Source organism: Desmodus rotundus, chromosome 8, assembly GCF_022682495.2.
Source record: "Desmodus rotundus isolate HL8 chromosome 8, HLdesRot8A.1, whole genome shotgun sequence".
NCBI lineage: Eukaryota > Metazoa > Chordata > Mammalia > Chiroptera > Phyllostomidae > Desmodus > Desmodus rotundus.
Window position 1 is genome coordinate 120,786,263 of NC_071394.1, and position 13,111 is coordinate 120,799,373.

A 13,111-nucleotide genomic window follows, 5' to 3' on the forward strand; every position below is an offset into this window, starting at 1 on the left:
GTTACCTTTCGAACGGGTGGTTTAGTTATAATGTCTTCAAAATTATCTTCTGCTTTTAATGTTTGAAAATTTTCATGTAATATTCCTATTTTCTTATCATTATCCCACCCTGCTGGACTGGAAATAAACACACACGAGAAATGTTCAAGCATTTACATAGTCATTCTTTTATTCAAGCCAGGATCACATTAAAGGGAACATGTTTATAAAAATAAATCTGACCACTTATGGTCAGAAAAAAACTAATCAACTTTTTTTTATTGTGCCCAAGTTATGGTTTACCACTAATTTCTACTTAAAATAATTATCAAAAAATAGGTATCAATCTTCCTGATTTTAAAAATGCCATTATAGTTTTTTTGGGGTGTGGCGGTGGTAATTAGTACCACCTCCCAATTTTATTCAGATAACTTTTTAAAAGCACGTGTCAATTACACACTGGGTGCTCAATGTTGTCATAACCAGTTAAAGAGTAGTAAGTAGATACACCGATATGTACATCCAATAGATAGCTACAATAACAAGGCCTTTCGAAAAGAGCTCAGGCCAGCAGTAAATCTAAAAGACAATGAAAAATATAGGTCAAGGCAGGTTATAAATAAACAGTCTAATATATTTAAGTGTATACTTACATAAATACTGCATCTTTTTCCACAACAACAGCAGGATTCTTATACGGAAATCCATACAGTTTCTGAACGATGTATTTGTATACTAAATCTATATTTTTGTTTTCTTTTACAGAAGTGTAAATAAGTGCTGCACCATCTGAATAACACTGTTAAAGAAATTTCTGAACAAATTCCGTAAACAGGTACCACTAAGTTCTTGTTCTCAGCCTAACACAGCTACATGGTTAGTTTCAAAAATCATTTCTAAAGGTTTATTATATTGTAATCAAAAACAGCAAAAGTGTAAAACACTTACATACAGGTTACAATGCAAATGAAAGATTTTATAATAAGCTATAGGTAATAAAATGAAACCAAAAGCTTCATTAAGCCAAGAAAGAAAAGGTAAATTTAGTAAAACTGACACCACTACTACCTATATTTAAAGCACATGAAGAAGCAATTTGTTTTTGTTTTTAAGCTTCCTCAACTTCAGGGAGGGGTATTATTTGTCGACAACTGTTCTGTTTGCCTTTTCAACAAAAATGGTTTGCACTAGTATCTCTTAATGGTTTTTCCTAGTTCCAGGAATGAGAACTTTGGCGACAAGGCTCGGGCAACTCACAAAAGAGAGATGAACCAATAGGTATTATTTCCAGGAAGCTTTCAGAAACGATCCAAGGTAAAGTAGATTTCATGGCCAAAACTTGAGATAAGACCATCTCACGTGATGCTCTATTGACTAAAGCAGACCCTAACTTTTATCCAAACAACATGACAGACACAAAGAGGCCTGTGGAGAAGGGTCGACGTGACTACTAACAGATGACGTGGTCTGCGTGGCTAGCAGAAATTTTACAACCACTGGTGAGGACCACTGTCCAGCACTGGCCGTGGTGTCCCAAGAGAGGTGGTAACCTGGGCCAGAGGGAAATGCTGGGAATGGTCTGACCTCTGACCTGGGACATGCATATTTTCTAGGACATGAACCTAAAGGTGCTATTGCTAAACACTAGTTATCATAAAACTTGGCAGAAACAACTAGCATAATTTTAAGTAAAAGCTTAATTGTGTAAATTTTTCACTAATGATCTTTCTCATGAGAACCAATTTATGGTAATTGGAAAGATTTCTACAGCTGACAAATTTATGTGGCGATTAAAAATTTAAAAATAGAGATGATTTTGAACGGCTGCCCTCACTGTGGTGCATACACACGCACCGCACTTTCTTGAGGTGACTTGTCACATTGTCACATTCTGACAACTAGCTCTACTAAAGGTCTGTCATTATTTCAGTGGGCAGTCTCCTTCCTGATTATGTTTCTGCACGGACATTTCAAGTAGAGCATTAACTCCACGTTAAAAAAGACTGTTCTCAAATTTGGTAACCTTCAAAGATAAAAAAGGCCATATAAAACCACTTCAATTACTTCCACTTTTTGTTTTCTTCTAGAAGACTCTTAAGTAGACAATGCCCTTTAATTCAACCTAACTCACCCATTATGTGACATGAGAAGAGAAAGGGCCGTGGAAAGGACAAAGTTCTGAAGGAAAAAGGAAAGGAAAACTACCAGTGTCAAGTGACCTTTTCATTATACAGCCACGCGTTCTATTAAGTGGTCCTTAAGTTAAATGTTCACTAACGGAAAGGAAAATCTATAGATGCTACAAGCATGTGTATGTTACTTACTATTACCTACTCCTAATATCATTTCTTCCCTTTTCAGACCCAGAAGTTTGGTTGGAGAATGAAACCGGAAATTTTCTGATCCACGGCTCTCTCTCCAGCGCACTTAAGCTGTTGTAAAGTTTTCACTCCCAACCCTTACTTTATCCTTCCTTTAGTTGTCCACATTATTCCTTGGCTCACCGAACCCTTGCAACCTAGGCTCGACAAGAGTCCTATGATGGCTTTTCTAACCTTGTGATCATTAAAATCACCCCAGAAAGCTTTTCAGAAGTATAGATCCTCTAGCTGACCTTGGATTGTCCCAACTCAGTAAGTCCTAAATGGGCACAGACAGATAATATACTGTACTAAACATATTAGAAATGAGAACACACAACCCTAAATGTTGATCTTGCCCCACGACCTACCCAATAAATGAACTCCACTGTTGGGATGGGGGGTCTGGTTTCATTTATTCAGACTCTAAAACAGAATGTCAATAATGTCATGACCAGCTAAAATATTATTAATTATACTCAGCGTATTAATTATTCTATTTATGACTCGGAATTGGGCCTTTTTAAAAAAAAGATAATAATACATTCTGGCTTGATAACAATTTCATCTCAGCATTTTAGGATATAAACATTGGTGATACAAATACCACTTTTTAATCAGAACGTTTACAACGCCAACTCTTTAGAATTTTTCACATGAGACTAAAAATTGTTTGCCTTAAGCGTAACATTTTAAATACAGCAAATCAAATTTATATACTTTGATACTTGCTTTTATTTCTCAAAATACCCAGATATAAATTATTTGAGAACTAAAATAAAACTTCCAACCAGAAGCAGAAGGTACATAGCTTATGGGATTTCTGAAGACCATAAATTTAATTCCTTTCCTTAAAACACAGGACAAAACAAACAAACAAACAATAATGGGTAAGGTGCACTGCACCACTCGTTGTGTTAAAAGGATACACTGTAAACAAAACTTCCGGATGTGGGACTGAATAAAATCAAAATGTTCATCTTTGTAGTCATGTTCTTTCTCCAATACACTAATGGCATCACACTGTTGAGTTAAAATAATTTTTCAAAATACAACATTAACTTTAAATAATCAAAATTAAATACAATGACTCAAACAGACCAATTTTGGGTGAATGAATAGTAGGACCAAGAGTATCAATTACTCCTAACTGTCTAGAAACATTTAGTTGGAATCTAAAGACTAATGAATAATTTTATTTCTTTAAAAAGCTTTGAATTCTAAGTTATAATTGAATGTGATAATAACACTAAAGAGAAAGTTTTAGTACAGAAAGGAATGAAGAATAACAGGACAAGCTTTTAATACTGGTAACTCAGCTACTTACGTCCTAGAACAAAACTTTTAAGATCTGAAATCTATTCTAGTTCTATAAAACACTCTTGCGTATTCAGGGAGTCTGCATTTCTCACTATTTCTTCTTTGTTCCTGTTTATCTGATAACTCTGTTGACCTTCATTTCTTTTCCAGTGCTTTTTCCCTCTCGCCACAATCTCACCAATAGCAAAAAATAAAAAAATTAAAAAGGCAGAGAATTACAGGCTATTTTTTACAATGTCACCTGTATAATCAATGAAACAAATCTGAATTCTACTTGCTACAGAAACAATGCATGTTCAAATCTCACGATATCCAAATAACTTCAACAAAACCTTTCTGAATCGAAGGTTTAATACCTAAAAATAAATACTTAATAATGTTCATTATACCTAGTATCAGTTTGGGGTCAAATTTGATATGCAATTTTATTATGCATATATACATCACAGAATAGTCTCCTTGTACCAAAATGATGTAGCATGTTTGTCCATTTCACAGAACATGTCCATTTATTTAAAATACATGATCAAAGATACTTATGCTTATTATACTGTTCACTTAGTATTTTTCCTTTGAAAATTTGTGAGGCAAGTTGTAGTGTGAAACGGGAAAATACCTGCCAATAAACAGCTCTTTGCCAAAGAAAATGAAAACAAACCACAGAAAATGTGACAGTTTAAAAACAGTTTTAAAGAAAAGATGTAAGTAACAATGAACTAAACCAGACTCATCATTTGAAAAGCAGGTAACAGACTTGACTTAAATGCTACCTTTCCCTAATTGTTATTGCTAAATTTTATAGTGTTTAAAGTATGATTAAGCCAGAGTTAAATGTTTCTATCATTTAATCCTAAAGATTAATAAATTCCATACCCTCCTTTAATTATATGCACAAATCGTATGTTACAAAAAGTATTAATAATTTTAGATCCCAAAAGGGTTTATATGTTCTGTCATTTTCTTACCATTTCCGTGACTTACAAACAATAAAGACACACTACTTAGCCCTGACTGGTGTAGCTCAGTGGACTAGGCATTGTATTGCAAACCAAAAGTTCACCCTATGCTGCGTCAGGACATACGCCTGGGTTGCAGGTCAGGTCTCGGGGGGAGGGGGGAGCATGCCAACAAATTCTTCTCTTGCACATGGATGTTTCTCTCCCTCTCTTTGTCCCTCCCTTCCTTTCTCTCTAAAAATAAATAAATAAAATCTTTAAAAAATATACATATAAATAATTTATGTTTCAAGTTTATCTTTCTTCCCATTTGGTCCTAAGTAGTATGTCTTTTTTTTTTTTTTTAAGATTTTATTTACTTATTTTTGGAGAGAGGGGAAAGAAGGGAGAACGAGACGGAGGGAAACACCGATGTGCAAGAGAAACATCTGCCTCTTGCACATGGGCTGCACCCCAGGCACGTGCCCTGACCGGGAATCGAACTGTTGACTGCCCACTTTGCAGAGTGATGCCCAACCAACTGAGCCATGAGCCAACTGCCCTGTGGTCGGGGCAAAACATAAATTATTTTTAAAGGAAATTTGATTGTATTACAAAGAGTATACAGTGACAGACTAAATGAACAGAATTTTAATTTTAGCAATCCTATCAGAACCTCTTTAATAAATAAAAAGCCCCAGATAACCACCTATCAACTTTACATAATGAGTGCTTAAAAGTCTTTTATTTTAGGTGTTAAAAGTAGGTGTTTAAAAGTCTATTTTAAATATATAATCTTCTGATATTAGCATACCAAAATCTAATATGAACAAATTATAAAAATAATTAAGTGATCTTACCTGTAATTATTTCTACTAAACTGACTGTATAATGAAGTCTAATTAGAATCTGGAAAATGATACTCAATCACAAACAGAATATCCGAAATAACATTTCTTTCAAAAAAACTATGATTAAGATCATAAAACCAACATGTGAATATCATTCAATATTTTAAACTACTGTTTCTATTTGTTAAGAAAAATTACCCAGGAAAAATAATGCGTCAACTCCAAAAGGGGTCTGGGAAACAAAACAGTTGCTCACCCTTGGTTAACACCAGTAACAGAATCCCTAGGACGCAAACTAACCTTTGTGCAAACTACTAGCACTGGAATGCCCAAGTTATGTGTGAGTGTGTCCGCGCCCAGAGGTAAAACCACACTGTCGTCTTTGTCTTCCTGCGACGCGGTGTTTCTTCTCTGAGGAGAAGCTGGGAAATCTTCTCCCGGCTCTACGTATTCTTGAAAGTCTCTAATCACTGAAAAATCAAAGTAAATAATTTAATACCTAGTTTAGAAATTGCTTTACGTCAGCAGGTAGCTTTTTCTGCCATAATCTCAATATATATTTCACTAGAGTTTACACTTTGTCCCGTGTAAGAGAAGAAACGAAAAGGATATTTGAAGTCTACTTCAAGGGCAGTACAGAAACACTGGGCCCGCACTACTTATGCGGAGGCAGAGTACACTGAATGGCTCCAGTGGTGCTCAACACAGGGCTGGTTAGCTGCAAATGCTCTGGGCTAGGCTAACGTAACGCTGTCTCTATCTTCTCTCATTCACAAAGGGTACTGAAAAAGGCTACAAGAAAAACATGTGGGAGGAAGAGGGGGGGACTTCCACAATTTAAAAAACAGTCCTAGACGACTTTCTAAATATTAGTTTCCTTTCTCTTAAACCCTTTGTTTGGATCTCCCTGGTACATAGGTGCAATCTTGGGCCACATTAATTCTGTAAGCCAGGTGAGAATTAGAGACGTTACCAACACCCATAAATTTTTAGAACTTATTTGCAAGACTGTCAAAACCCTCACTTAAAAGTAGTTAAAGTGAATGTATCAAGAGCCTTAACGATGTATACTTTGACTCAGTAATTCCTCTTTGAGAAATTCTCAAGGAAACAACCAGCATTGCACACGCACGGGGATTTCCATATAAGACTGCATTTCACGTTTAAAAGCAAAACAAATCTGAAAACAAATTATCCACAGCACAGGATTAAAACAGTATGAGGGAATATTATACAGAGACATACATGAAGGAGGAAAATGTGTTGAACTTACATGGGGTCAGGGAAGAGGAAATCGTGAAACCTGAGCACAGTCCCTCCGAGAACAAAGGGGCACACATATACCCTTAGCAGCTCTGGTAGCTGCTACCCTTCAAATCAGAGCTGAAATCTAACAGTGGTCCTCAAGTTTTAGCATGCACCTGAGTTTCTGATTTCGTAGTCTGGGGCAGGGCCTGAGAACGGGTACTTCTGACTAGCTCTCAGCTGTACTGATACGGATGCTGCTAGTCTTGGGACCACTGCTATTGTATAAATTTAGAGGGGCGGGGGAAACCCCACAGGCAATGGCTAACGGGGAAAGAAAGGTATAGATTAAGAGCGGTTAGACATCTTTGTCAATGATTTAGTACATATATTCTCCTAAGTTTTTACTGTCTCCTTGCATATAAATTCCAGCAGGCTCTCGCTTCTCCTCAAAAAGTTACGAGCTAGCAAAACAAGGAAAAGCAGCATTCTGTCTGTGTATTTTCTTAAGCAAAGTACAACATTGGCAAATGAAGCACTCTCAGTGAAATTAAGAACTGTGACAACTGGCTTACAACCTGTTAGAAATGACCCATATAATTTTCATAATTTCCATGAAAATTTCCAACTTACATGGGCATGTACAAAATATATTATGTACTTTGTGAACCATAAAACCAGCTTAACATCTTTATATTTATGTTGTTACCATCTTTTTGGACATATTTCATTTTGACAAAGTTGATAAGATTGTTCTGCTTATCAAGACATGAACTGCTGAAAATGAGCAGCTGAAGAAAGATTCAAATTTTTTATCTTGAAAAACAACTCTTCAAAATGAACACATATGGCCTCTTGGCAAAGGAGCAAAGGCCCCTCTATGAAAGAGTCTGCTATCATGTATACGTTTCCAATTTAAAACTATACTAAAACCTAGCACATCATTTAAACTTAATTGCAAAAACAGTACTCACACTACGTTTCCCTCACTAAACCTTATTCAAAGTGAAAAATTCCTAACAATTATGATAGCCAGTTAGGAAATTTGCATTTGAAATCTCTATTAATATTTCTAGACTACTCACACTTTTGTTCCATTTCTTTCATTTCTTCAGGAGGAATTTTCAGTTTGTCAATATGTTCTCTAACGACACTTGCCCATTTCTGTAAGGAATCCAAAGCAGTCCAAGGCTTCGACATGTCAACAACCAGCATAACTAGAGTGTCCTTCAGAGAGATGGCGTCCAGTGAGAATTTAAGGAGGCCTTTGTGATACAAATCTCCATCTAAGATCCACACATTACATCTTGTTTGATCTACAACAGACAAAGCAAAGTTACCAAGGCAACAGGATTAAGTTATTTCGTCATTCAACGAACAATACTACTTGGTATTTTAGGCCATCTCCACAGGAGATGCCTCTTTTGACGAGGTTCAACTATGTGGGTCACATCTTCCAACTGAATAAAGGCCCAACCAATATTGAGGAAAATGATTTAACTGCCGACATGGAACACCAGCTTCCTCTACTTCATATTTCTCAGTCCCAAACCACAGACCGAATAATGCGTTGCTATTCTTACCATCGGCAGACAGAGCCATGGATACTCAAGATATTATATATGAAAATGAGAACGCAAGTGATCTACAGGAGAAAAAAACGGCTGATCAGATAAGAAAAGCTGGGGAGATGGTTTTTATGTCAAAAAAGTGAAAAGAAGATAAAAGATAGAAGGGAGTCAGCAAACAATCACAGGATACTATTATTTCACTGAGGGAAAATTAACTGAAAACCCGACATTCTTCAAAAACTGACATTCAGCAAGAAAGCTGAAGTCTGCATAGCAAAATACCTTAAGAGGTTTAAAAATATCCCTATATGAACCCCAACCCCAAACCAACGAAAGGATGCCTGGCATAACTATTTGGCATGACTTGGTGGGACTCTGTAGGAAATGACAGCTCAGAGACTACGAGGAGCGGCAGTGCACCGTGGGCAGATTCGGGAAAGTCAGGTTACAAATAGACGGCACTCACCATCCCTGTCCTCGTCATGGACGTTTAAATACAGATATTCCAATCCTCTTCCTTTTTTGTACTCCTCTATTCCCTGAATTTTCCTTATTAAGCTTGTTTTCCCAGCTCCATCTTCACCTGTAAAAAAGGACAAACCTTCTAAATTGTAATTTGGAGCACACATCCGGATGCTTTCTAGTGCCAAGTGAAAACCCTAACTAGAACTAGTCTCAAGCAGAAGGGTAAGCTGGTGGAAATAACCAGGAAACTGTAGAGCTGACGATGCAGGCTTCACCTCCAGGATTTCCTCTCCTCGGGTCTCTGGTTCCTCTTGTTAAGTGTCCTGTTCTATCCTGTTACAAATCGCTTCCTTTGTGGGTATTTTCCAGGAAGCTCATCTACAAGGAACAAAAGACTTTCTGAGCTTTCAGTCTGAAGAAGCTCCAGTAAACACTCTTAAGTGGCTCAAGTGTGGGTCACAGGCATACACACAGGCCACTCAGGGCGGATGGGTGGCACGTCAGAACCAACTGGGGCAGGGAACCGCGACGGGCGATGGCAGCCTCACCAAAACCACGTAGGCATGAGAAGTGTGTAGCAAGGGAAAGGGGTGGCAGTTGGGGGTAGGAAAGTGGGTATGAAAAAGGGTACAGGGAATGCAGCTTAGACAAAAATAAAATGCAGACTTTAAAAATATTAACAGCAAAAATCATGTGATTTAAATTTGGTACAAGTTTAAAAAGTTTAAAACTAAGCTAGCAACTCAACGTGTTGCTGATTCCCAGGGTTGCTGATGCTGCTGGCCAGGGACCACTCTGAGAACCAGTGCATTAGACACTCACTACTACACGGAGCCAAGCACTGGGAATACAAATACCCGTATGTCACAGTTGCTGTCCTCTGGGAGCTCATAAATTGAAGAGGGAAAACAAATGGAAGATAATTTCAAGATATTATCATCAGGACTACACTAGAAATAAGTGACAAACTAGGAACCCAGGCCTAAGGGAAAATTCTGGCTTTGCTTGGAGCTCAAAAAGGGCTTTGAAGAGAAGGTAACACTTCGGCCAAATCTTGTAGTGTTAAGGAGCTATGGAGAGCTCGTCATTCTGGGAAGTAAGGAAAGTGTATACTGAGGCCCGGAGGCAAAGAAGTCCTTTTAGAATGGACAAATAATCTGAATGCGTGAAATTTGGAAGGTAAAGGGAAAAAGAGCCGAAAAGTGAGAACAAATACCATGTCAGACCATGAAGGGCATGTTATGCCAGGCCGCGATGGTCAGTCACACCTTACCCTGAAGACGGTGGGGAGCTGCTGGCAGTGTTACAGAAAAACCACTAGGGCAAAGTGTGCAAGACAGACTGACAGGGCTAAGTTCAGGAGCAAGCAGACTAGATAACAGACTATTCTTGGAGTCCCAGCAAGAAATGAAGTAGGCCTGAGCTAAGGCGGTAGCCATGGGGTGGGGACAGCCATACTCAAACGTTGGGAGTTAGTGGAAATGAGCAAGACGCAAGTCAGAGAAGACTGTCCCCTGTTCCAGCTTCCATAGCACTGCCCTCTCCTATTCTACTACTACCTAGGAGCGTGCCCCAAGCCTTCCCTCAGGCAGCTCTTTCCTCTCCACCCAATGTCTGTGTTCCCCACGGTTCCTTCTTCAGTCCTCTGCTCTTCTCACTCCACGTGGAACTCCAGGCAAGCCTCCGCACGTGACTGCAATAGCGCCTACATTCCGGTGACCCACAGGTTTCCTTCTAGCCTCAGCCTCTCCAGAACTGCTTACTGGTCCTCTCTACTTGGATGACCCATAAATACCTCAAATTTCAACATGCACAGAAGCAATGTCATTATCTTGCCACCTTCCCCCAACACATTCACTTATATAATTATTACAGTAAGTCTCCAACTTCAAGGCCTTCACATCCACTGTTCCCTCTATGTAGAACATGCCCTCTTTAGAAATCTACAGTATATGTTACCTAACCTTCTTCCCACCTTCCCAAACTTCGCAGGCTAGAAGGGATTGGTAAGAAATATCCAAAGTCATGAAAAGCAGAGACTTACAGCCTAGATTGTTCTACCCAGAAAGGTATCATTTACAATTGAAGGGCAGATAAAGAACTTTCAGACAAGAAAAATCTAAAGGCGTTCATCATCACCAAACCATTATTACATGAAGTGTTAAAAGAACTTATTAAGAAAAAGAAGATCAAAGCTGAATAAAATGGCAATAAACACATACCTATTAACAATTGAATCTAAAAAACAAACTACGCAAAGAAGAACAGAGACAGAATCATGGATACGGAGAGCATTTTGATGGTTACCAAATGGGAGGGGGTTCTGGGGGAGTGGGTGAAGAGGTAAGGGGGTTAAGAAATATAATTTGGTAGTCACTGAATAACCATGGGGATGTAACGCACAACACAGGTAATGGAGTAGCTAACTAGCTTACCTACATGGCCCATGGGCATGAACAAAGGTGGGGGGGATTGCCTAAGGAAAGAGGGGGGTGCTGGGGGAGCAAAGGGGGAAAATTGGGACAACAATAAAATATTTTTCTAAAGGATGAAATTTCAAATCTGTTACAGAATTTTTTCATAAACAAAAGACCGAATTCACCTCCCTCTCCCCATATCCTAGTCACAAAGAATTATCAGTACCTTCCACTTCCAGCTCTATAGGAGCAGCGGTAGCCACAAACACTTACTGAGTGCCTACTGCGTGCATTCAACTCACAGTAATTCTAATTCAACCACAACTCTAAGGGGGGATAATGATCATTTCCCACTCAGCAGATAAGGATATTGGTGCTTAGAATCGTTAAAGTTAAGCATCTTATCCAAAGTCTCATAAGTAGGAATTGACAGGGCCAAGATCTGAACTCATATGAATTTAACTCCAAAGCATACGTTTTCCAATATACAACACTGTTGCTATCTTTAAAAGCCATTCAAACAATACTGTTTACTATTTTTGTATTATGATTCACAAAAGAAAAGAGTATTTCTGCTTTCAGGGGATCACTGCTATTCAGAAGAAAAAGGAAAATGATTTAATGCGTTTCCCCCTGCAGGCTGCCACTGAGTGATAGGGGGCTATGTTCCTATCCTCCTGATTCTCCCTCTAAGAACTGAGAATGAAGTTTGTTTTTCTATACTGGTAATTTCTCTCCTGAAATTTTAGATGAAGGTGGTTGCGCCTTACAATAGATGCACCTCTCGGACCTATTGTAAGATAAACGTTACAACATTAAATCTGAAAAAGAACAATCTGTCAAGTACATGTAATGTGGTAAATATGGTAGTGTGAGATGTTTTTCCCCCACCCTGTGGTTTTGAAACTTCTCACAGTAAAAATCAGGAGCGTTCACATTAAGAACAAAGAACTTTTCATAAATACACACAGACTATAAGGAACTCCGATGAAATCCTCTCTGCTTACAGATGAGGAAACGGAGGCCAGGCCACGACCACGAAAGGTGTGGGAGCGCGGCAACAGTCCAAGCCTCCCCACAGAATGCAAGTCAACCTTCTCAGAGGGGCCACTGCCCTTCACCCCCAGAGAAAATGGGAAGGGGGGAAAAGCAGAAGGATATCTTAGTCCTAAGAATATTCTAATACCGAACAGTGCCTGGCACAGAAAGGATCCTCCAGATACTTAAAAAAGCACTGTGCTTACTGAAACAAAGTCTTTTTGGGAACCAACCTTCTAGCAACTAGTCTCTCCCATCTTCACCTTTAGTAACATTTGAAAGTTATAGTTGGCTGAAAATTAAACATTCATATTTTACATATATTAAGCACCTATTTCTTCTTTTCATAAGTCTTTGCAGGGTCTGGAGCCTCCTGTCCCAACCTGAAGGTCTCCATGCCCCTCCCACTCCCAGAAATGTGTGTCTCTCTGGGTAATGGGATTTGTGCTTATTTTTTTTCCTTTTTGTATGTCTTAAGCTCCACCATAATAACCATTTTCTGTAGCTGTCACTTTTTCTACACCTAAATGAACTCTGACATGATTTGTCTTGATGGCAAATATGGACCTCTGAAATAGACCTATTTCATAAAAGGCCTAAGAAGGCCAATGAAGTCATATTCTATAAACAAAATCTCATTTGTGCCCTACTATTTCCAGGAATCTTAATCTGAGTATTTGCAAAGATATAGTCTTGCTCCAGGGTTATACACATCTTCCAATCACATTATTTGTTAGGCTGTTATTTTCCTTTTTATGTCTTCAGGCACTTAACCCATGGCCTCCCCCAGTTCTCTTCTCCTCACTACATAAACACGCCACTCGGAAGTGAGCATTCACTACGTTCACGACATTGCAACCCATTCCCCACCCTGCAGCCCGGTGATCTGCCTGAAACAATCTCATCAGGCCCCTCTCCCTCTGAAGACCC

The 13,111-nt window shown here is 38.6% G+C and overlaps 1 protein-coding gene across 1 annotated transcript in view; it reads right to left on the reverse strand.

Annotated features, from left to right (window-relative positions):
- DYNC1LI1 (dynein cytoplasmic 1 light intermediate chain 1) overlaps positions 1-13,111 on the reverse strand; it is a 28,529-nt gene that overhangs the window by 4,893 nt on the left and 10,525 nt on the right. The window contains exons 3-8 of the mRNA XM_024565802.4: positions 8,728-8,844; positions 7,776-8,006; positions 5,746-5,915; positions 3,269-3,362; positions 633-768; positions 6-117 (exon numbers count right to left, since the gene is read on the reverse strand). Coding sequence (XP_024421570.2) covers positions 6-117; positions 633-768; positions 3,269-3,362; positions 5,746-5,915; positions 7,776-8,006; positions 8,728-8,844 — 860 coding nt within the window. The remainder of the gene's footprint in view (positions 1-5; positions 118-632; positions 769-3,268; positions 3,363-5,745; positions 5,916-7,775; positions 8,007-8,727; positions 8,845-13,111) is intronic.